Source organism: Pelobates fuscus, chromosome 5, assembly GCF_036172605.1.
Source record: "Pelobates fuscus isolate aPelFus1 chromosome 5, aPelFus1.pri, whole genome shotgun sequence".
Lineage (NCBI taxonomy): Eukaryota > Metazoa > Chordata > Amphibia > Anura > Pelobatidae > Pelobates > Pelobates fuscus.
This window is the reverse complement of record NC_086321.1, coordinates 86,396,451-86,420,176: the sequence shown is the minus strand read 5'-3', so window position 1 is coordinate 86,420,176 and position 23,726 is coordinate 86,396,451. Positions and strand designations below refer to the sequence as shown.

The 23,726-nt window shown below is 41.1% G+C and overlaps 1 protein-coding gene across 1 annotated transcript; it reads left to right on the top strand.

Annotated features, from left to right (window-relative positions):
- The first annotated feature begins 9,076 nt into the window (after positions 1–9,076).
- Positions 9,077–17,852, top strand: MCIDAS (multiciliate differentiation and DNA synthesis associated cell cycle protein). Its single transcript, XM_063456897.1, has 7 exons — positions 9,077–9,217; positions 9,427–9,508; positions 9,619–9,704; positions 13,678–13,750; positions 14,208–14,401; positions 14,785–14,895; positions 15,939–17,852. The coding sequence occupies exons 1-7, from the start codon at positions 9,119–9,121 to the stop codon at positions 16,401–16,403; spliced, it is 1,110 nt and encodes a 369-aa protein (XP_063312967.1). The 5' UTR covers positions 9,077–9,118; the 3' UTR covers positions 16,404–17,852.
- Positions 17,853–23,726: the final 5,874 nt, after the last annotated feature.

Here is a 23,726-nt window from a genome sequence, read left to right as displayed (position 1 = left end):
TATAAATTCTTTATTTTGAAAGATTTTTTTTGTTTTGTTTAGGGGTAAGGGGTACAGAAAATAAGCGGGGGGTAAACATTTGGTAAACATGAAAAAGGAACATATATTGCTTACACATAAAGTTATTTCAGTATTTCGAATATTTCGACAGTTGCAATATTCTTGTGATTATGGATCTCAGCGTTGTGATACATATCATTATTCTATTCTTGCGTGATACATCCTGGTCTAGTGGTTTGGGTAGGGTACAGAAGATTAAAGGGTTGGGGGTAGGATGCCCTGTCCTATCATAGGTGTGCAGTTGTGGGGTACCTTTGTTTGCACACTGTGCTTTCGTGATCTTTCTGTTGTACCCTTTGTGTTTGCGTACTTCAGTGGTCAAGTCGTCCCGCTGGGTTTCGGGCTCCTCTGGGATGAGAGAGGTCGGGGTGGGAGATATCCTGAATTGTCAGCTTGTAGTGTCTGTCTCTGTGTCTTGCGCTCTTCCGTTCTAAGTGAGTTATTGTCCGTTATATGTCATCGGTATGGGTGTGGTTTGTGGGTCGTTTCGGCGTCATTTGTGGTGCGGTGTGGTGTGCGTTGTGGGTGCTGTGTTGCTTTGTTAATCGTTAGTGTGAGTGTGTGTTTTCTGCGTAATGCTATTGTTTGGTCATGTGTGTCCTTTGTTTTTGTTCGCCATTGGTGCCGGCGTGTATCGTAGCTTGGTTGGTAGGAGAGTGTGGTTTGTGTAGGGGTGTTCTAGCGGTCTACTGACTCGGGGGGAGGGGGGCTGAGGGGGTTATGGGTGTGGGATATGTGTGGTTGTCGCGTACTTGGGATGTGATCCCGTGTGGGTGCTCGCTGGCGGTCTAGGCTGTTGGTGGGTATTCATAGAACCATGGGTCCCAAATTTTATTGAAATGTGTGGTCGTGTCGTGAACCAGTGCGGACAATTCGTCCATTTTGATTGTGTCCTTAATTTTCCTTTTTACTGTGTCTAGCGTGGGTGTGTCTGGGCTTCCCCATTTCTCAGCGATGGCTCTCCTGGTTGCTAGTGCAATTTTGGCAATCAATTTGTTTTGGGATCTTGGTGTATTGGCCATGGGTTTGGATAGTAGCCATATCCATGGGTCGTGTGGTATGTTAGTGTGGAGGATCTGTGATACCATGGTTTCTATTTGGTTCCATAGTTGTGTTGTGTGTGTGCATTCCCACCACATGTGTATGTAAGTGCCTCTGTGTCCACAGCCTTTCCAGCATAGGTCATTGTCCGACCTGCCCATCTGTTTGAGTTTTAGTGGGGTGACGTACCATCTCAGTAGTGTCTTGTATGCTTGTTCCTTGTGGTTCACACATATGGATATGGATGCCGTGGCTTCCCATATGTCGGTCCAGTCTGTTGGATCCTCGGCTGGACCTATGTCCCTCTCCCAAGCCGACACATATGTAAGTGCTCCGTGTTTAACGTTTTGAATTAAATGGGTGTATAGCTTTGAGATCTGTCCTTTGTGTGTAGGGGTTTGTATGCATTGTTTTTCGAAGGGCGTAAGAGTTTTTGTGCCGGCCTGTTTTATTGTCGGAGTTTCGAGGAAGCTTCTAAGCTGTAGGTGGCGGAACATGTCGAAGGTGCGGTATGGTGTAGTTTGTGGGAGGTCCGCGAATGGTATTGGTTGTTGGTTTCTATAGAAGTGGTGTAGTCGTGTGAGGTCGTTTTCTTCGAATCGGGCGAAGTCTTTTGGTGTCATGCCGGGTGGGAAGTGTGTGTTGCGAAGAATTGGTGTCAGGGGTGAGGGTTGTGTTGTCAAGCCACTTTTTTGGGTTACTTTGTCCCAGATGTTGATAGTGTTGATGATTGCGGGGGATGTTCGGGGTAGGGGAGGTCTTGCTGTTCTGGGGAGCCATATGTATAATGATGGGAAGTCCCTGCCAAAGATATCGTGCTCTAGGTCTACCCATCTTTTGGTTCCGCAAGGGGCGTGCCAGTTTTGTGCTTGTGTTAGCTGAGCTGCCTGGTAGTAGTGGGTGAGGTGTGGGAGGCCTAAACCCCCTGCTTTGTTGGGAACGTATAGGGTTTGTCTTTTGATCCTGGTGCGTCTGTTGGCCCATATGAATTTGTCGATTGTAGATTGTAGTTGCTTGATGTCAGTGTTTTTAATTGGGATTGGTAGAGATTGGAATAAGTATAAGAGCCTGGGTAAGACATTCATCTTAACCGATGTCAGTCTTCCCAGCCATGATATTGGCATGTTTTGCCATTTCTCTACATCTTGTCTGATTTTTTGGATCGTGGGTGTGTAGTTTAGGTCATAGCTGCGAGAGAGGTCTGCTGGGATGGCTATACCTAAGTACTTGATATGTGTGGGTGCGAGGTCAAAGGGGTAGATTTGGTGTATAGCTGTTTTTGTGGGGGCGTCTATGTGTATGGCTAGGACTTCAGTCTTGTCGATGTTCAGTTTATATCCGGATATGTTGGCGTAGGTTTCCAGGGCTTGGAGGAGTGGTGGGAGGGAAGTTGTTGGTTCTGTTATTGTGATGAGTAGATCATCTGCATATGCTGCAGTTTTGTATTCTTCTCCGCGGATTTTTAGGCCTTGTATGTTTTCGTTTGTTCTGAGTGTTTGCAGGAGCGGCTCCAAGGAGAGCGCAAAGAGGAGAGGGGACAGCGGACATCCCTGGCGTGTGCCATTGTGTATCGTGAAGGAGGGGGGATTTGTTAGGGGTAATAGGAGGTGGGCTTGTGGGGTGGCGTATAGTACCTGTAGGGCGGTAATGAATGTTGGGGGGAATCCAAATTTGGTTAGAGTGGCGAATAAGAAGGGCCATAATAGTCTGTCAAAGGCCTTTTCTGCGTCTAGAGATAGGAAAAGGGTCGGTGTGTGTCTGGTTTGTGCCGTCCATATGAGGTCGTATGTCCGTCTTGTGTTGTCGCTGGCCTGTCGCGTCGGTATAAAGCCTACTTGGTCTGGGTGAATCAATTTGGGTATGAGGGGGTTTAGGCGGTCGGCAAGGATTTTGGTGAATAGTTTTAAGTCTACGTTGAGGAGGGAGATCGGTCGGTAGTGTCCTGGTTCTAAGTGTGATTTGTTGGGTTTTGGAAGGAGGCATACGTTGGCTTGTAGCATGTCTTTTGGTAGTGGGTCGCCTTGTAAGATGGTGTTGTATAGGTTGCAAAGGTGTGGGATCAGGGTGGGGGCATATGTTTTGTAATAGAGCCCTGTGAACCCGTCCGGGCCTGGGCTTTTGTTGGGTTTCAGGGCTTTTATCGCCCCTGCGAGTTCTATTGTTGTTATGGGGTTGGCCAGTGTTTGTGCTGCTTCTCCATTGAGGGAGGGTAACGCTACTTGGTTGAGATATGTTTCTGTTAGTGTTTTAATAGGTGTTGGGTTATGGCGTGCTCCTGGTGTGTGATCGTACAAAGCCTCATAGTATTTTAGGAAGACGCTAGCAATTTCTTCTGGGGCTTCTGTGATTGCTCCATCAGGGGTGCGTATTTTGTGTATCTGTTTGTTTTCGGTTCTTTGTTTGAGTTTTCGTGCGAGTAATGTATCGGCTTTGTTGGCTTTGTCATAAAAGAGTTGCTTTGTCCATAGTAAGGCTTTTGTTGAGTCTTTTGCCATATATGTTTTTATGTCAGTTTGGCATTTTTTTATCTGTTCGGTTAGCTCTTGTGTTGGGTCTGCTTTGTGCTTTGCTTCAAGGGTTCGGAGGGTTTTGAGTGTTTGTTCTAGGTGTGCTACCTTTTGTTTTTTATGTATTGTTGCTTGGTTTATTAGGACTCCCCTGATCACTGCCTTGTGGGCAGCCCATAGGGTCCCTTCTGAGGTGTCCGCGGATTTGTTCAGTTGGAAGTATTCTGTGAGGGCCCTGTCTACTTCTTGTCTGATTTGTGGGTTATGAAGCAAGTGGGGGTTCAGTCTCCAAGACCATGGTCGGACTGTGCAAGGTAGGTTAATTGTGAGTGTTATTTCTGCGTGGTCGGACCACGTAATGGGGCCTATGGATGTGGAGTGAACCATTGGTGCCAGTGCTGGGGAGATGAGAAAAAGGTCGATGCGGGAGTATGAGTGGTGTGGGTGCGAGAAGAAGGTGTAATCTAAAGATGTTGGGTGTTGAGATCTCCATGCGTCTAGGAGGTGGGTACGCGAGATGAATGAGGAGAGCAGTTTGTCTGTTTTGGCCGTCGGCGGTCCATGTTGAGTGTGCGTGCGAGTGCGGAGTCTGTCGACTGAGGGTGAAGGGGATGCATTGAAATCTCCGCCAAGTATGGAGTGGTGGGAGGGAAACAGAGCTAGGTGTGCTTGTAACGTGTGCCAGAAAGTGCTGGAGGGTGTGTTTGGGGCATACAAGGAAGTGAAGGCGTATGAGTGTGTGCCTATTTTGCCCGTGACTGTGAGGTATCGGCCTTGTGGGTCTGCTATTGTGCGCTGGATGACGAGTGGGCACGATTTTCGGATAATGATGGCTACTCCGTTATGCTTGCCGTGAGGGGAGCTGGCGAAATGGTTGATTCGGTAGTGTCGGCTCAGGAGAGGGAATTGCTTAGCTTCAGTGTAGTGTGTCTCCTGAAGGAGGAGTATGTCCGCCTTAGATCTGTTTGCCCATCTCATTAGTTGGTGTCGTTTGGTCGGATTGTTTAGTCCTTTACAATTTATCGATAGGCAGGTCAGAGTGGCCGGCATGCTGGGTGTGGCTGTGTTGTGTCTTGTGTGTGGTGTTTCGTTTATGTAGTGCGTGTTAGGGGGGGAGAGCGGGGTTATTGGTTAGCGGGGAGGGGTGGGGATTCGGGGTAATGGGTCGGGTGACGGGTGGCGGTGCAGGGGGGGGGGTTTGTGGGATGTCCCAGGTGGATCTGGGTATAGGGGAGTGGGTTGGGTCCTGGTCTTACTGGTTGGTTGCCAGGCGTCTTTTGGGCGGCTGGGTTTGCTTATTTGGATGTTTATAGTTTGTAAGCAATGTGAGGTTTTGGTGTTCTTGTTTATGCTTTGTGGTCAGGTGAGCTAGGAGTTATACGTTTGGTTGGGGTTTTGAGGGTGGAGGTGGGTCGGTGCTTCGCCTCTCCCTCTCTGTCCCCGGGTTTTCTGTTCTAGTTCCGAGGGTGCATCTCGGGTAGGGTGGTTTGAGTAAGAGTTTCAATTGTGCTGGTTGGTTTGACTCGTGTCGTGCGAGTGTGGGTGTGTTAGAGGGTCTGTTTTCAGGTTATTGTGTTGGAGGGTGGTGACGTATGAGAGCCAGTTTCGTGATGTGAGGTCATGAGGGCGTTGTTAATCGCCATGGTCTGCTTGGTTCTTGTCTTGGTTATGTGTGTGAGTGGTTCCTAGGTCGTATGTGCTTGTCGTGATTTCTTTGGTGGGTAATGCAGGTGTCGGTGTCGGTCATGTGTCATTGTTGTGCCTGTGGTAAGTGTGTTTTTCTGCTAACCTGTTCGCGTTTTGAAATCGGTGGGTTCAAGGTTGGTGTCTGGTTTCTCGTTGGTGGGCAGTCGCTTGTGTCTGTCCAGGTTAGGCGTTCTGTCTGTCCTTCATGTTCCGGGTATCGAGGATAGTTTTTGCTGAAAGACAAAGGCGCGTGCGAGGGCGCTGCAGTCGGTGTTAGTTGTTTGTCTCTGGTCGTGTACTTGATTGGGTAAGGTGTAGTGTCAGGGGAGTTGTGTCTGGGGTCTGGTGGGCCTTTTAATAGGTTATGGTACCTTTTGGGTTGCAGGAGCTGCATGTATACCTCAGGGGGGGTTTCTGCTCTCTGTGAAGCTTGTAAGCTTGATGGGGTGGTCTCGTGTGCTCAGGGTCTCTCGAGGGAGTTAATTTTAGAGTGTCGGGTTGTGATTGGCTCACATAGCCCTAGGGGGTGGTGGTTGTCGCCCTTCCATCTTCGCCTTATATTGCTCTAAGGTAAGTCGTATGGTTGTGGGGCATAGGGGGGGTCGTTGTCGTGATGTCGTCGTGCGGGGGTGTTTCTAGTGAGGTTAGGGAGTCTCTTCTGTCAGGCATTGGGATACATTCTGATAAATACATATACACATGCAGAGAGGCGCTATGTAACATTGGTGACTATGTATAACTTGGATATCAGTGAGGCGCTATAGTTTGTCACACAACTGCACTTCAAAGTAAATGACGGTTCAAAACACCCCTAACGATATGATACAAAGAAGAGGGGTAAGGTGTGCGGTTCTGGTAAAAAATAGAAATAAGCATATAAGTAGTACCTTGGGGTGGGACACATTCTGCATTAATCAAACCTCTTTTTGTGAAATAGTGTTCCTCCCCTGGGGTTTGTTACTAAAATGTTACCGCTAGTTTTTCTTGCTTTCCCCCCCGGTTAAATCTGTGGGCGCTACGCCCTTTCCTTCTGTAAGGGTGTCACCGGTAAGGCCTTAGTTGTTGTTCTGCCTTACTTTTAGCCCAGTTTCGAAGTTGTACATATTAAATATGCCCCCTGCGTGTCTGCCTTTCAGTGTGGGTTCCGGGTATCGAACCTTGCCATCCCCCCTGGGTGCTCTTTAGCTAATTCGGTCCGGCCTGGTCTGAGAATGAAGCACTGTGAGGCCTCTGGGTCTTTGTGGTGTTTCCCAACCCTTCCCTCTCCCCATCTCTCCCCCCACCCCCCCCCCTGCCGAGTAGGGTCGGAGGATGAGGAGTGGGGACATCCACAAGTGGGGCATAAAAAGGGCAGCATCTCGCTGGTGATGTGGTGAGGGGAGAGAGACTGCGCGCTGGTGTGTCGCGTCTCTAGATACACTTAAGTGGGTTGGGCAGATATTGAGCTAAGGTGATGGGTCTTGGGGAGGCCAGGGAGGCCTTCTACTTTGCCTTGTGGCCTGTCGTGCCCCGGTGTGGTCGTTTTGTGTGGTTGGGAGGCGATTATGTAGCTCCCCGACCCGGTTGGGGTCCGGGGTATGTGGGGTATGTGTGTTGTCCCTCGCACTCGTGCGACATTATTATAGGCTTGGGACTGAGGCCTGCCAGGTCTGGGCCTAATGAGGGGCAGTTATAGTGCTCTGGGGTGTGATGGCATGGCAAATAAATATAACATTGTAATAAACTTGCATATCAAACAGAAACATTAATCTTAACTAGGGTGTAACAGTTCGTAGTGCATACTACCGGAGGAACAGTGTCCTTGGACCACGTTCGCGGAGTGGAACTTTCCGCTCTTTGTGGGTCCGCCGATGTGGTTCTGGCAGCTGTTCACGGTACCGTTCAAGTGTCTGTCTGGGTTTGCTCCTGGGGGACCGATGGTGTTTTCCTCTTGGTCTGCATGCGGCTTGTGTTGGAGCGGGGTCCTTCTTTACGGCTGTTGTCTCCTGGAGAGGCACGGTTGGAGTCGGCCGGTGGATACCGCAAGGGGATTCCCAGATGCGCTGCAAAATCCTGCATGTCGGTGACTTGATGGAGGGTGAAGGTTTGGTCTCCCTTTTTCGCTGTCAGCTTGAAAGGGTGCCCCCACATATAGCGCCACCCGGATTCAATTAGCGCGGTGGTGAGGGGTTTTAGTTCTCGGCGTTTCCTCAGTGTCGTGGGCGCCAGATCTTGATAGAAATGAAGCTGTTGCCCTTGATATAGAGGCGGGCGGTTTCTGGCTGCGTTCATTAGCTTTTCTTTAATTGGGAAGTGAAGGAGTTTCACGATGATATCCCTGGGGATATTGGGGTTGAATGTCGGCGGCCTCAGCGCTCGGTGTGCTCTTTCTATGTATATGTCGTGTTCTGGGGTGTCAGGCAGGAGGGAGTGGAATACTGCTGTAATGGTTGGCAGTATGGCGTCCGGTAAGACGGTTTCCGGTAGGCCCCGTATGCGTATGTTTTGCCTGCGGGATCTATTATTTAAGTCCTCTAGGCCATCCTCCAGAAAACGTACCCTGTCCGACAGGTTCTCCAGTTCTCTGCCGTGGGTGGTTGTTTGTATTTGGGTTTCTTTTATGAGGCGTTCAGTGGTGCCTGTGCGAGAGGTCAGCGCCTCTATGTCTTCTTTGAGGCCTGATATTTGTTTTTCGAGTGCTGCCGTTGTGTAGGCCTTGATGTCAGCCGATGTTTCTCTGAGCATTCTTCGGAGATCATCTTTAGTAAGAGGGGATGTGTCTGTAGATTCCCTGTCACTCTCTTCAGAGTCCGAGCCTGTGTCTGCCTGGCTCTGGGCCCAAGATGGCTGCTTGTCTTCTTTGGCGCGGAACATCGTGGCCACTGACGGTGTGGATTCTTTTCTTTTTTTCGTTCCCCCCATCTGAATGTGTGGTGATGGGGTTGCTGTAGGTCTGCGTTAAGTTTTGAGGGTGAGATGCACCTTTGTGGAGGCTGATGGATGCGGATTGTATGCCCGGGGTAAGAGAGCTAGGAGAGCACACGTCTTACTCCATGGAAGGTTAGGCTCCGCCCCCCCAGACATTTTTTTTAATCACTACAATGGCCATTAAAGTGTGAGCTCACCTGCCAACGACAAGTCGCTTATGTGAGTCCTAGTTAAGCTGAACTAGCTGAGCTGGAAACATGGCGGAGTTGGAGATTATTTCCAGTTTGCCCTAAAATTCCTAATTCTGTTTTCCATTTTCTACAATTCCCAGTTTGGTGAATAAACCACAGAGAGAGTCTGGATTACTGGCCGCAATACACTGCTCTGCAGTAACAGCCAGGAGAGTATTATATGCATTCAATTCGTTTTAGTTATTAAAACAGTCAGAACATATCCAGATGGTCCCTTTGCATGTATAACACTAGTTTATCCCGTTATTAATTTTCTCCCAGTTAAACAGAGGGTAGATTGGAATATAACCATGACACTCAGCATGACATATCACATACAAAGTAACACCTTATCCTGCCTTATCAGCACTTACACCAGTAATCCTCCTATTACACAGGCATTACACTCTCCTTTCACACCTAGGGCTGAATCAGACCCTTAATCTGCCCGGGTAATGGCGGGCTACAGCGCTGGAAGAAACTCTGCAAAGTGCGCATGCGCGGCTCTCGCTGCCAGGGACGCTTTACCTTGGAGATGCTGTCAAGCTCCGAGCCTGTGATTGGAGGAAGCTGAACATTCCGGCAGCTTCCCCTGTATTATAAATGACTTGTGACAGTTGGGGAGAAGGGGGACAGAATCTCATATCTGACACATTGTATTCTCTGCAATCCACTCATTCTGACACCATGGAGAACAGACGGAAAGCTTTCGGCAAGATCTGTCCAAACACCATTGGCAGTGTCCCAAGCAGACCGATAAAAAAGCCCGTTAAGGCTGATAAAAAGGTATTTATCAACGTGCGATTTATTTTGGTAAAAAAACACAATGGGTATTGTTATCAAAACGTTTGTGGGACCAAGTTTTTCAAGTGGAACAATCACCTTGGAGAAAAACGGGACTATTCCTGTCTGATTGTTCCACTTCAACAATTATATTAATATCCACATTAGGATTTTGATTGAGTGCATTTCTGAGCTGACTATTTCTAAAGCAGGCGCCGACAAGGAGACTTTTCCCAGCTACCAACAGACCTGTGTCCATTTATGTGGATCCATCTCCAAACGCAGTGGACGCAGGTAAGATCTGCAGACTGCAATATATTTTCTCAGAGCAACCGATCGAGAGAGTGTATGTATGTGTGTACGTATATCTTATTATATTAAAAACTACTGTTATCTGCCCACAGCACTTTCTACAATCGACTGGCAAGACTTGGCAGACTGTGACTCTGTTATACAACAAGACGCCGCTAGGGGTAACATTTCACAGCAGGTAAATGACAACCCCACAGATACTTCAAAGCCAGCAGTCCTTTGATCAGTTATATCTGACATGATCTCCCCACAGTCATTTTCATTGTAAAGAGCCAGAAATGTGTTCATTAAATGTCAGTAAACACTCAACAACTACACAAATACAGCAAATACAGTAGGGCTGAGCGATTTACACATTCTAGACAGTTTAAGTGCACGATTTAACAATCTCTATTGTTGTAAAGAAGGAGCCAAACGTACCTGTTAAACCCATTAAAACACACAATAAAAATAAATAAATCAAGCACACTTTTATTATTACAGTGATGTGTGCTGCATTGAAGTAAGCAAAATATTACAAGCCCCATGGTGTTTAAAAGGTTATCCCTGGAAATAAATAAATAAAATGATCTGATTTAGGTTATTACACTTTGGGTGCAATGCTTCCACGATACAATGTGATTAGTGATTAGCTGTAATCTGACAGACCCTAATACATACACAGTAATACAGCATACTAGTATTGCATATCGATGTCACAGAAATATTTCCCTGTTATTGTATACGTGTATATATTTTGGTATCTGTACAAGTATGTATAAATATTTTGGTGTGTACATATATGTGGATATATTTTGGTGTCTGTACATATATGTGGATATATTTTGGTGTGTACATATATGTGGATATATTTTGGTGTCTGTACATATATGTGGATATATTTTGGTATCTGTACATATATGTGGATATATTTTGGTGTCTGTACATATATGTGGATATATTTTGGTGTGTACATATATGTGGATATATTTTGGTGTCTGTACATATGTGGATATATTTTGGTATCTGTACATATATGTGGATATATTTTGGTGTCTGTACATATATGTGGATATATTTTGGTATCTGTACATATATGTGGATATATTTTGGTGTGTACATATATGTGGATATATTTTGGTGTCTGTACATATATGTGGATATATTTTGGTGTCTGTACATATATGTGGATATATTTTGGTGTCTGTACATATATGTGGATATATTTTGGTGTCTGTACATATATGTGGATATATTTTGGTGTCTGTACAGGCTTACCATCATGTGCTTTGCTTGTTTTGGTTGGGATATGTCTATCAGTGTACCTATGTTGGATCCTGTAATAAAAGATGCGTTCCAAAATCCATTATCAATAGTGAACTGGAAAACTAATTAGAAAATATAGGCAGAAATAGTAGAACTGGAAAAACGGTAAAACTCGGCTAGATTGGCTATGCCTCTGACTAAATTCTACATTTCAGTTGTCAATACGCTACAATTCGCTGCTTAGTGAATAAAGCCCTATACAGTTATCGGTGTATGGTCAATGTGTGTTTTGGTTACGGTCTGTGGTTACTACACCAACTGTCTCATCTGGCTTAGTTATTACTGTTTGGAATGAAGATCAGGTTACACACCCTGTGCCCCACAGGAACATCCAGTGCAGTAATAATACCTGCATTACTAAAGCCAAAGGGGTCTATCTGCATTACATATTAATACCATGGTACATTTACATGCAGAGAATGGCTGAGTTTGGAATCACATATTATTGTTTTTATTCTTATTATTTTATTATTTATATAGCGCCAGCAAATTCCGTAGCGCTGAACAATGGGATGTCACAGATCAACATTTTCTATAATAGTTCTGCCTCTTCGCTTGTTGAGAATAGTGCGTAATGTAGTGCACAAAATGTATTTATGGGGCTTATTCACTAAGCAGCGAGTTGTGGTGGCTATTCGATAGACTTACCAAATTAGGACAACATAGCAGGATTGGAAACAAAATCTCCAGGTTTGCTGAAATAAGGGATACATTTTCCATCTTTGTATTGTATTAGTAATATGCTGATCTTCATTTTACCAGTTGCGTGTCAAGCGATCGCAGCTCTTAGTGAATACACACAGTAGACTTCCCCGTATTATAAAGTGTAACAATGTGCAGTTTTGCTGTTAATCACACCGTTGTCGTACACTTTTAGCTAGGTTTATCAGTGGTGTGTTGCCAAACACTCTGGCATTTAAATGGTTAACAGAAAGCAAGTTGGCCACATTTGAGATAATCCCAGTGTTACTGTGTCTGTACAGAGGAATTCCAGCGATATATGTGAAATCGTGGCTTACTGCTTACACGTGCTGCACCTGTCGCTCAAAACTGCTGTGAGACAACTTTTCAGATATATTAACCTGTTCATGGTTATGTTAAATTTTAATATTCGGCCCAAATATTTTGGCAGTTATAAAATTTGACGCTGGATTACTGATTGCAGACATATTTCGTTTAGAATTTAGATGATTATCAACCATTAGCTTTGAATTAAATAAATATAAACAGCACCAGAATGCTAGCTTGCTTCATTTAAATGTAACTGAAATAGTAAGGTTAGTAACCATTGCCCAACTTGGTAGGACCAACCGTTTACATTATTCAGATTTGGCTGAGAGTAATGGGGGTAGAAGGTAGATCTTCTGCAGGTGTTCCTGGCAGTAACAAATAAAATATAAAAACTAAAAATCTGCCCATAAGCCTTTTCCAAACAATCTATTGCCAACCATTATGCAACCAGTGGAACATGTGCCAAATTCTCTATATATAGCATGGATGTGTGCTAGGTGGTTAAACGAACGAATAAAGTAATGGGGAGTGAACATCAAATAATGACACTGGTTGCAAAATCCAAATTCCAAGTAATGTCCTCTTACAAATTCCACCGTCCACCTTTTCTCGTGGTATATACACTAGAGTGTGGTACGTATTGCTATTATTATCATTAGTTTTTATAAAGCACAAACATTTTCCCCAGCGCTTTACAATTATACAGTTGGTTAACAAGTAAATGAAAAACAAAAATCATGTTGTCAGACACAAGAGGAGAATAGATTTTATACTGTAGGATTTTGGGATACGGTTGGTAAGGTTTTGCCTGTAACCTGCTGATTTTTTTGAAGCTACTGAATGGAAATCTGGAAAATATTAATATGAGGAAACATATAGTACTTATGATATAATGTTATAAATCTGGCCCATCACCCAGTATTAAGTACGTTAACTAAAATGGCATATTTATCTAGCTATAGTAATATATTATCATTTTATTGCTGCTATTAATGCTGTAAAGATTTCACAGTGAGAATTAGCAAGGGGGGCAATAGCAACACATGTATCCCAGAATAAACAAACACAATACAAAAACAAACAGTTTGACCAGTAGTGGCTGGAGGGCTGATTGGCCTTGTACTGGGCTCCAGCACTTTCATTGTAGGTGAACCTGGCAATTAGAGGGAGGCTCCTTATCTTGCATTGTGTGAATGCTAAGCCTTCATATAAAGTTATTTGTCTGGTGCCCTGAGGTGAGGCTCTGTTCATAGGGGCAGGCAGCCCAGGTTAATTTGTCACTGAGAGCTCACACAGCCACCTGATTGGCCAGAGTAGACCAATCAGGATCAGGCACGGGATGCACAGGGGACTGCCCTGGCTAACAGGTTGTACAGAGCCTGTATCATTATAAACCCACTGCACTGCAGGAGCCCTGTCACTGTGCCGATAGCTCTGCTCACTCCTGGAAACACTATACCTCATACTGTAACTCCCATTACTGCAGTCCGGGACATGGCAGTGCAAGCATGCCACCTCCATTACCCAACCTATGGATATGATGATTTCCAGGTATGTGAACAGGAATTTTGTAGAGATATATCGATCTCACTGCAACATATTATTAGAGATACAGTATATAGATCTCACTGTAACAGATTATTAGGGATACAGTATATAGATCTCACTGAAGGAGATTACTAGGGCTGTCTCACTGAATAGATTTCTAGGATATATATCTCACTGTAGCAGATGACTAATTATGGAATCGATTCAATGGAGAGGTCTCATTGCATTAAATTATCATGTTTGAGTCTTTTTACCATTGGATGCATTAAGGGCTGTCTTTGTTTTAGGGACACTGTTTGCAAGATGGATCTCAGTTTGACCTGCAGGAGTTCAGAGATGCTGTGGATAACTTCATTGCAGGTGAGCTATGAGCAGGTGTATATGAAGATGCCATTTCCTTATAAGGTGATTGTAAAGTCCAAAGCAGCCAAACTATACATTTAAGTTACATTAATTCTGTGTAATATTTATTAGAAACTGTGATACTTAAAATATATCTTGTAAGGGGAACTTTGTACTTACTATTTCGTTTAATTTAAACACACGCTGTTGATGATCCACTAGAGAGTAACATTATTAGCTCTTTGCAGATATCTTCAATTTAAACCAGTGGATACATCTCATACATTAAAGAGTAATAGTTCTAAATCCCCACAATTGTTTTTTTTTTTTTTTTTAAATGAAATCGTTATAATGTGGCTAATTCGTGCACGAGTAAGCCTTGCTGTATATTCAGGGTGTTTTTTTTGTTTGTTTTTATAAAAAAAACATAAACATTGTGGCTAATTATAATTTATGATTCCATTTCTCTCCCCAGACCAATCCTCTCTCATGCAAACTGCGATTGGCTCTGCAGATTACCATGTGTTTAACCCTTGCATTCCCGCACCCCAGCCAGTGCATCTCATGCCCCTCAATGTGCAGCCTGCAGCCACTACCGAGCAATACTGGAAAGACATCGCTGGCCAGAACCAGCAGGCCCTGGGCAATGCTCTAGTGGAGAATACACAGGTAAGGTTTATGAACGACCTATTTACTAATAAACGAGTAGTAGACACTTGGATCACTGCCTGCAAATTGTGAGACAAATGTATTTCCATGAGAAACATGTAGACCATTTGGAAATGTGTTTTTTAAAAAAAATCCCCCTTTTTTACAGTTAACCATGTATGAACTAAGGCTGATGTCAATGAATTTCTTTCTGCACAATTGTAATATCGCAATGCATGCTTTACATCTAACATGAATCAGTTAAACATTTTTGAATCAATGCCTGGGTTTCTTATAATTTATTTTCATTATTTCTCAATATAATGCTAAACTGTTTGTTTAAATATGAAGGTACTTGCAACGGTTTGCTGTATATTACAATGTCCCGTTCCTCCTCCATATAGCTGCATGTGACATTGACTGAAAAACAAGAAGAGATTGCCTCTCTGAAAGAAAAAAACGTCCATCTCAATGAGCTTGCTGCCCAGGCTAAGCATCTGGCATCAGTTCTCGATGTAAGTGTTAAAATCATGTTAAATCAAATTTATTCCACTTACCATTAGCAGCCTGTAGAGGGCGCTCGGATACCATAATGGCTTCCATATCAATGTTCTAAGGCAGGGGTGACTTGGATCTACTAGTTACCAGGGTTGTAACAGATACATCATCTGCCTGTCAGCTCAGCCAGAGATTTATAAGCTGGCTAAGCATGATGTGATTGCAAGTCCCATAAGTTATTTTTTTTTACTTTTTTATATATAAATCTTTATTTTCAATTAAATAGAAAAAAATTCATTCACATACAGCTTTTCCCATGAGTTATTATTAACTGGTTATCCACTTACCTAGGAAAAACCAATACCTGTTAAGGGAAATTAACATTTGAATTGAGCATGTAATTGTACAGCTTACAAAATCTGTATCATTTCCTTGTAGACTATTGAGTGAGTTGCTTTGATGTGAGAATTGACTTTGAAAATGTAATTAACAATTGTTGAAATGTAATAAAATGCTGAATTGCAATAAATTAATACAAATTGGTTATTTTGATTTATTTATCAAATCTGTTCTCACATCAGCAACAGTATTTGAATAGATCCTTACAAAACACTTGGAAAGGGTATTATTATTATTATTATTATTTTATTATTATATTATAGGATAGATCAAAATGTCTTATTATGATACAGACACCTAATACTTAAATATATTTAAAACATTTGGACATTTTTAAACCTAAAATCTAAAGAATAAAATGCATATCACAAAATTTCAATGCATCTTGTAACAAAAAACTAAACATGATAATCTGCAAAATAAATGATCTATACAATAGGCAAAATAATTGTTTGTGTTATTCACTATTAAATGACCTTGTTGTAAGATACATACTTCCAAGCAGCACATTATCCTGAAGTTTAACAGCTAAATTGCAGTCATTAGAGATTATTTAGCCAGAGCCTGCTGATATAGACATATGAGAGAACATGTAATGTCTGGAATAGGATCATAGCGTATGAATAGAGTTCTAAATTGTGATATTTTGTTTCCTTCCCAGAAACTGATGTACCATAGGTCAGGAGACAGTGGGAGGATTTCATCAGGTACAGTGTCACCTAGGCCACCCGTGAAGAGGAATCTACAGGAATATTACCCTCAGGACAACGAGCAGGATTGTAAAAAGGTGGATGAGATATTGAGGGAGATCTCTAAGAAATGTAATGCTGTTCTCCAGAGTCAACCCACAGAGGCTAAACGCCCTAAACTACAAACAGACGACCACATGGATTTCCAGGAAGAAGGCATCCCAAACATCAAAATGTGCGGGGCTTTCAATGGACTCAAGACAGTCACTGGGCAGAACTCAGTGAATTTGGTTGATACTGAGCTGGAAGAAGACACCTCCTTCAAGACCTCCATAAAGGAACACAGCACGATTCGGACTTTAGCCTATCCCCAGGGAAACGCTTTCACCATACGGACATTTGGAGGGGGGTACAAATTTAGATGGGTCCCCAACTGAGAAGATAGATATACTGACTACCTTCAATGGAGTTTTGCCAGTGGAGAGTGGACGTGGTGATAGTAACTCGTATACCACTAGAGGGCGTGCCGTGCTAAAGCCTTACTCTGGTAATATCATTATACAATATAGTATATTACATCAAGTGCTCCACACCAATAATAAGAAATTGACTAGTCATCATGGGACCATGTAAGATATTAATTGTTTAATGGTACTGTGACATAAAACATTATTCTTTGGGTCCAAGATCGGTGTAACTCAAGTGCTCACTACATTATACTAAAACTGCCGTCTGTAGTGCCTATGAATGGACTGCCAGCTTATTAGTGTACGTAACATTTGGGGTATTTATATTGTAACCCATTTCCTTATCCAAGCATTTCGCCAGTTACATGAAGAAAACATTTTGCTACAACTATACATTATTCCTTTTTTTTGTATTTTGAAGTTATTCTATCAGTGCACCATTGGGTAAACTATCTTAGAATATATTGTGCATTCCATTCGACCTGTTTTAATTTAAGGAGATACACAGTACATTTACTTGCAAAGTTGCACATTTACCGATTAGCCATATAAATTATTTTTACTATTGTTTTTTTGAAAGTAGGATTCTTGCTGCACTGAAAATACTCGGGACCTGCCTGCACCAGTATTAGCTAAATGTCTTTATTAAGATAACCTAATATTGTTATTCATAAAATTAGAATTGTCCGGAATTCAAAGTGTATTTAAACCTTAAGACCAGAAAGTAGATGAACCAGAAAGATTCTCCAAGTCAGCTGTGCTTCTGGGTTGGCTATTTTGTTCTTAAATTTGCAATTCACTTTCTATTCTCACTATTGTGAATAACTTTGGAAATGTATTCTAGGGATGGTACTGCCAACTAGCATTGGTACTGCCAAATAGCATTCATGCTATTTAAAAAAAAAACTCATTAAGGAGACATATTCAAGTTTACAGTAGTCTGTGTGTGAGACAGTCCTCGCCAGTTCTCATATATCTTGTAATCAGACCCAGGGTTTAAGAACTCTTATATAACATATTTATAGGAGCCCATAGGCGTGCCTTCTGCCACGCAGATCAACAAGTCCCATAATGCTTAGAAAAAAAGTAAAACATCAATGGAGTTGGAATTCTCTAACTGCACATGGATAGATAAGTATAAATGAGGGTCACTGGGCTCCATTGTACAGAGCTTCAGAATATTAAGGTAAAATAATATTACTTTTTAAAACAATGCTATTGATGGCCCTTATACATTATTTCACCCTGCCCTGATACATCTCCTCTGCCAATGACCAAGCTTACACTCTTTAGAGAGTTATTCACTGCACTGAAACAGTTAACTTGCCATTTTAAACCCCTGCTCTAAAACAAATAAAATTCATTTTATTTGTACCTTATATAGCATACGTGTGCTGCTTTCATATTTCCATTTGCAGATTACAGGTTCATTTGTAAATATAAATTGTAAATATTTTGTTAAAATCATTCATTTTTTACTATGGACTTTTAATATAAATGTTAATATAATTTAAAGGAAATTTATTTTTACTTGTTTGTATTACAAATAATGCTTGTATGAAGTTTGTAAATAAATGTTCAAAAGTTTTTTTTAACTAAATGTATGGTTTATTCTGGTTAGAGTGACTCAAGAAGGTTTTTTTTTTTTTTAAATCTCCATGTGCAAAATAAACTTTAAAAACACAGACATTATTGATCTTTTGCAATAGTTTTAGGATTATTTAACACATTGGGACCTATTCACTAAAGAGCAAATTGTGGTGAATTAAGATCCAACATGTTTCTTCTAAAATTAATAATTGCACCTTTTTATCCCAGATGGGTTATGTTGAACGATAGGTAGGCAATTACAATATAAACCAAGTAATTTAAGTTAGCTCAGTAAATAGAAACATTCCCTATTGGAGCCAAATAGACGAATAGAAGACAGATAAGTCAAATGATTTTAGTTAGCCCTAGAAAAGGAAACATCCACTATTGAATCTGACAAGAAATAATACCAGCAAATGTAACTTTAACTACACAAAAAAGTGAACAATAACATTAGCTCTTTTAATGCCCAATCAATGAGCAAACTTCAAAAGTTAAATAAAGAAAAAACAAAACCTATATTTACTTACTTTTTTCACCAGCACATGCACTCCAATATGGAAAATATAAAACAATAAAAACTGTTGTCCTGAGTGTTACACTAATATTCCCAAATATAAAAAAAAAAAATCAATTTCCATTCACTCACATAATTCAGATCAGGGAATCACTGTACTGGTTGTAAAGGATACTTCTATAATCAAATATCCTTCTGCAAGTTGTGTTCAATTCCACGTTAAAGCAAAGCAAATAGCAAACAAAATGTCTTTACCTGATCAACAAGCCATTAAAAACAGAACAAAAATCTATTCTAGTACAAACAGAAACAGACATCTGATATATAGATATTTATAGTCATTTTTAGTCTTTTTTCTATTTGTAACAAAATATAATTTCCTTTTTTTCAGTTTTTAAGGGCTTGTTGATAAAGTGAAGGTAATTTGTATGCCATTTGCTTTGCTTTAACTTGGAATTGAACAAAATATATAATTATGAAATATATAAATAATTTAAAAACTTATCCCAATCAAAAAATATACAAAAATCTGATGTCTGGGTGCAGTACTGCATAAGATGTATATCAGAAAACAATTAGTAGCACGCACAAGTCTGTTTGTCGTGGTTTTATTCGGTGAATCACATCATAAAGTAGTCTTTACAGACGATCAATGTTTCTGCCCTTTTCAGGCCTTTATCAAGATCTTTATCAAGAATGCTGCTATTTTTTTCTGTTCAAATATTTTTAATTGATAATATTTTTTCAATGATAATGAAAGTATAATATAACATTCGTATCATACAATGAACAATGATAAAACAAAACTAATTTGTTTCTAATTATGATATATATATATATGAAAAATATATAATTAAATGTATAATTTAAAGATTAATCTTAAAATATTTTTTTTTTGTAATGAGGCTTGTTGGGAATTTACCAAGAAATTTAACATTTTAGACCAACGTAGTCAAAGTGGAAAATAACTGAGTTTGAAACTTTTCAAATTGAATTACTTTGGCCTAAAATTCAAAATCCTCCTTTTAATTCCACACAATACCCTTTTAAGTGAATAACACTGAGCTGGGAAAACAGCTATTTTTTTTTTTTTTTTACCAATTCAGGTAAATGTTGGGCTAAAATGTCAAATTCTGTTGTCAATTCCCTCCCCACTCACCCGTTTAGTGAATAACCCCCATGGATGTTCCAATAGTCTCTGAAACAATGGCTGGGTTATTCAGTTAAGTGTGGATTGTCGACACTTTTGAATTTTACATTTTAGTACTAATTAGCGACAGTAAAAAACTGAACTGGAAGTATTTTTCCACTTTGCCTATTGGTGTTTAAAATCTGAAATAAATTTTGGGTTTATTTTGACTTTTTAATTATTAACCCCTTAAGGACACATGACATGTGTGACATGTCATGATTCCCTTTTATTCCAGAAGTTTGGTCCTTAAGGGGTTAACACTACATGTTACGTTACATTTTGTATTCACTAAAAGTTAAATTAAAGCACGTGGATATCTGAATGGCAAATCTTAAATTCAAATTTCCAAGCTCTGACTATAGCAAATTTTGCTACATGGATTGTAATTTGCGACAGTTCAAAGTTTATTGAATAACCCCGAATACCAGGCAATCTCACATAGTCAAACAGTTCTGTAATCACCAGGGCTTACATCAAACATGTTTTCTACTGATACTAATACACCTGACGAAATAGAGTAGATATGAAATGTCAGGATGGATAACTGTAAGCGAAGATCACATAAGCAGGTCTCATGAAGCGGAGGTTCAATGCTTACGATAAAGGAATGCTTTGCAGCCTCTCTGTTTGTACAGCACCTGCCATGCTAAGCTGCAGGTGTACGAAACTCACCTACTCAAAATCAACAGCCTCATAGAAAACCCTATTACAACTGATAACAATAACTACTTATACAATAGACATCAATCCTCTTTATGTATTAAGAGCGAGATTTGTTGAGTTTACATAAGGATGTAATCGTTTTTGAATGAAATAAATAGAAAATAGAAATTAGTAATGATTGTGTCTCTTTTTCTATTTCCTTGCATATTCACATCTATCTTACAAGCATTAGTTGTGAAGTCCACATAACACAAATAAAACAGGGTAATATTTTGGAAAGCTGAAATCCTTTAACATCCATCAGATTCTTTGCACTCACCCATAAAAATAATTTACCACTTGAACAGGGAAACTCATGTTTAAAAAAAATATTTTTCATTTTCACAAATTAAAGGGGCACTACAGAACCATAAGTATTTTATCTTTACAAAAAAAATGTATCGATTTCAATTGAAATGGGCAGTTTTATGAATTATCCTTGTTACACCCCCTGGCTGACAAACAGAAAACTGTCTTGGTTATCTCCTGGTTTGGTTAGCTCAGTGGAGCTAAACACAAGAGGCAGTAATTGCTCAGAACACCTGCCTTGCAAAGACTTATCATTGAGCTGTATTGAGAAGACTGTGATTGGACAGGCACATAAAGTCTGGGCGGGGTTAGAAGACAAGGATTTTCAAAGGCTTCATACAAGAGATCTGCTGCTTTTGCAAGTTATTTTCAGTTATACCGCAATGAAGAAATGCATAATTAAATTCATTCATATTTTCAAGGGGCTATATCTAGTAAACAGTTTATTTTCGTATTTGAACAGAGAAGTGTCCTTTAAAATTTGTTTGATAAAACTGAGGTAAAGGGGGCAGAGCCTGAACTTCAAGTCAAACAGACGTGCGGTGACTGAGCTCTCCAGATTTTGGCAGAATTTAGGGCATAAACCCTGGCTACTACCTTTACACTGCCCAAGAAGTATTATTCAGGTCAGGGTCCCCTGGGTAAGCTGATTTCTACCTTTCCTGAGACTTTCTGTTCCTGATTGCCCGAACAAGCCTACTCTCTGGCACCCCAAGATGGTGACGACTTTACACTCTGACCCGCACAGTATGAGCTCGATGCAGAAGATCTGCCACCACTCCATGACGCTCTTCATGATGTGGCTCGAAGAGACCTTCCGCAGATTCTGGCTGAGGCTACAAGATAAGCTTCAACAGGGAGATCAGAGAAAAGCACGCCCAGAAACAGAGAATCCTGCCCAGGACAACAAAACCAAGACACAGCTTGTAAAACCCCTTACTTACCTACCTGGGCCGAGAGCTGCCCGATGCTTGTCCTCATAGCATCGCCCACACAGGTGGAAGATCGTCCGCAGACAGCGGAGACTGACACCTACATCCTCCAACCTCCCCGCGAAGGGGACTGACTTGGACTCTATAAGTCGCAAAGTCTGTGGTATACAAATGCTGGCCATCACAGAGACCTTGGGCTGGAGAGGGATTCTGTCCTGGAGTCATAACTCTCATGATAGAGAGGCACTGCCACATATGGGTTTCGGCTGAGATAGCCTTAAGAACACTGCCCGAGTCATATCACCATATAACACTCAGGAATGCCATTTAAATATACCTATAACAGTCATGCAATTTGTTTTATTTTTCGTTCTAATTATTCTTTTTCCCCTTTTTGTTGTGGTGTACTACTGTTTTGAGTCGTGGAGGTTATACCCTCGACATAATTCCTTAGCTTGCAGTTCACATTTCTAACTTTCGCATAAACACAGTGTCTAGTGCATGTATCACTGTGTATGCACTATAGGATGTGTAGCATTGATTACTGACTCGTGTAATTATAGCATTAGACTGTATATATGCTTCCTGTGGTCTAGTATAGTGAATCTACAGTATGCAGCCTGGCTGGAATGCCCTAGTGTACTTGAATGTGCATGTGAGTAATGCTCCTGGTTAAACGTAGACATGTTTTCTCAGCTTGTTTTTATAATAACCTTAGTACAAAAATGGTGCTGCTTTTCAAATGCCATTAGACTGTCTAAATATGTTTGACCTATGTCTGCTTTGGCTGTTGTAGCATTGCGGGCCTCTTTGTAACTTTTGGATATCAAAAATAAAGAATAAAAAAAAAATAAAGCTGGGGTAAAGATTGCCAAGCTTTGACTTCAGTTGAATTAGAGCATTTGCCCAGACAAGCTATTTTTGCCTCAGCGTTTCCTTTTGGATTTAATTTATGAACATTTGTGAGCAACCCTGTACCTTGTTGTGCCTTTTGCTAAAAATGGTGTTAAACACAAACCTTGCTGAAATATTGCAATGTAAGGGAGACCATATAGTCCTCAATATCTTTACCAAATTGCCAATGCTGTTGTAAAGCAGGCTTCCCCAAACTCCGGCCCTCCAGATGTTGCTGAACTACAACTCCCATGATTCTCAGCCCATCTATTTCATTCATAGAATCATGGGAGTCGTAGTTCAGCAGCATCTAGAGGGCCGGAGTTTGGGGAAGCCTGTTGTAAAGGATAAATAAATAAAATAAAAGTATGATTTTCATATATTTATATAAATTCATATTGACATGATTTGCATTCTTACATGATGAACCCAGTCCACAAGGCACATGAACAGCCTAAACGTTAAGCATTTACAAATTTTATTCTAAAGAGATGACAAAACCGAGATTGTTGGTGTGTCCTGAGGACTGGTCTGGAAAACAGTGATCTTTACTCAAAATTGCTGTTTTATCCTATATTTCAAACACAGCAAGTTTTAAATGAAATTCCTTGATACCATACCAGTGAATATATCGGAATTTTCTCTTATTGCTTCAACATCTGCAGCTTTTGCACAGAAGCCTTCTAGAGAGCCCATGCAGTACTTTATCTCCAGTGTGGTTTCATACAGCGGAGATGGGCTTATAACAGTTCTATGTGGCAGATTAGAGAAACAGGAATGGTACTCCTTGCAAATAATCTTTATAACTTGTATAATGCGCGAAATGTCCCCATCCCAATAAACTAAAGTTGTAATAGGGATAGGAGTTGGTCCTCAAGAGTCTAGGACCATTGTATCCTGATTTCCTTCCTGCCGGGCACCACTGCCTGAGATAAAATCATTCTCTTCTTATGTTTCATCAATTATATCTTCGCTGTGTAATCAGGCACTGTCTATGTACAACAATTGGACAAGCTTGTTGAGGCCCTGAAAAACATGATCATCATTGTATGCTTCATGTTGAAATACAGATACCAACAAACCAAATTCCATGATCTGCTGATGTTTGTCAAATAAAGCTTATTAGGCTATATTCTGTATAAACCAAATAAAAGCCT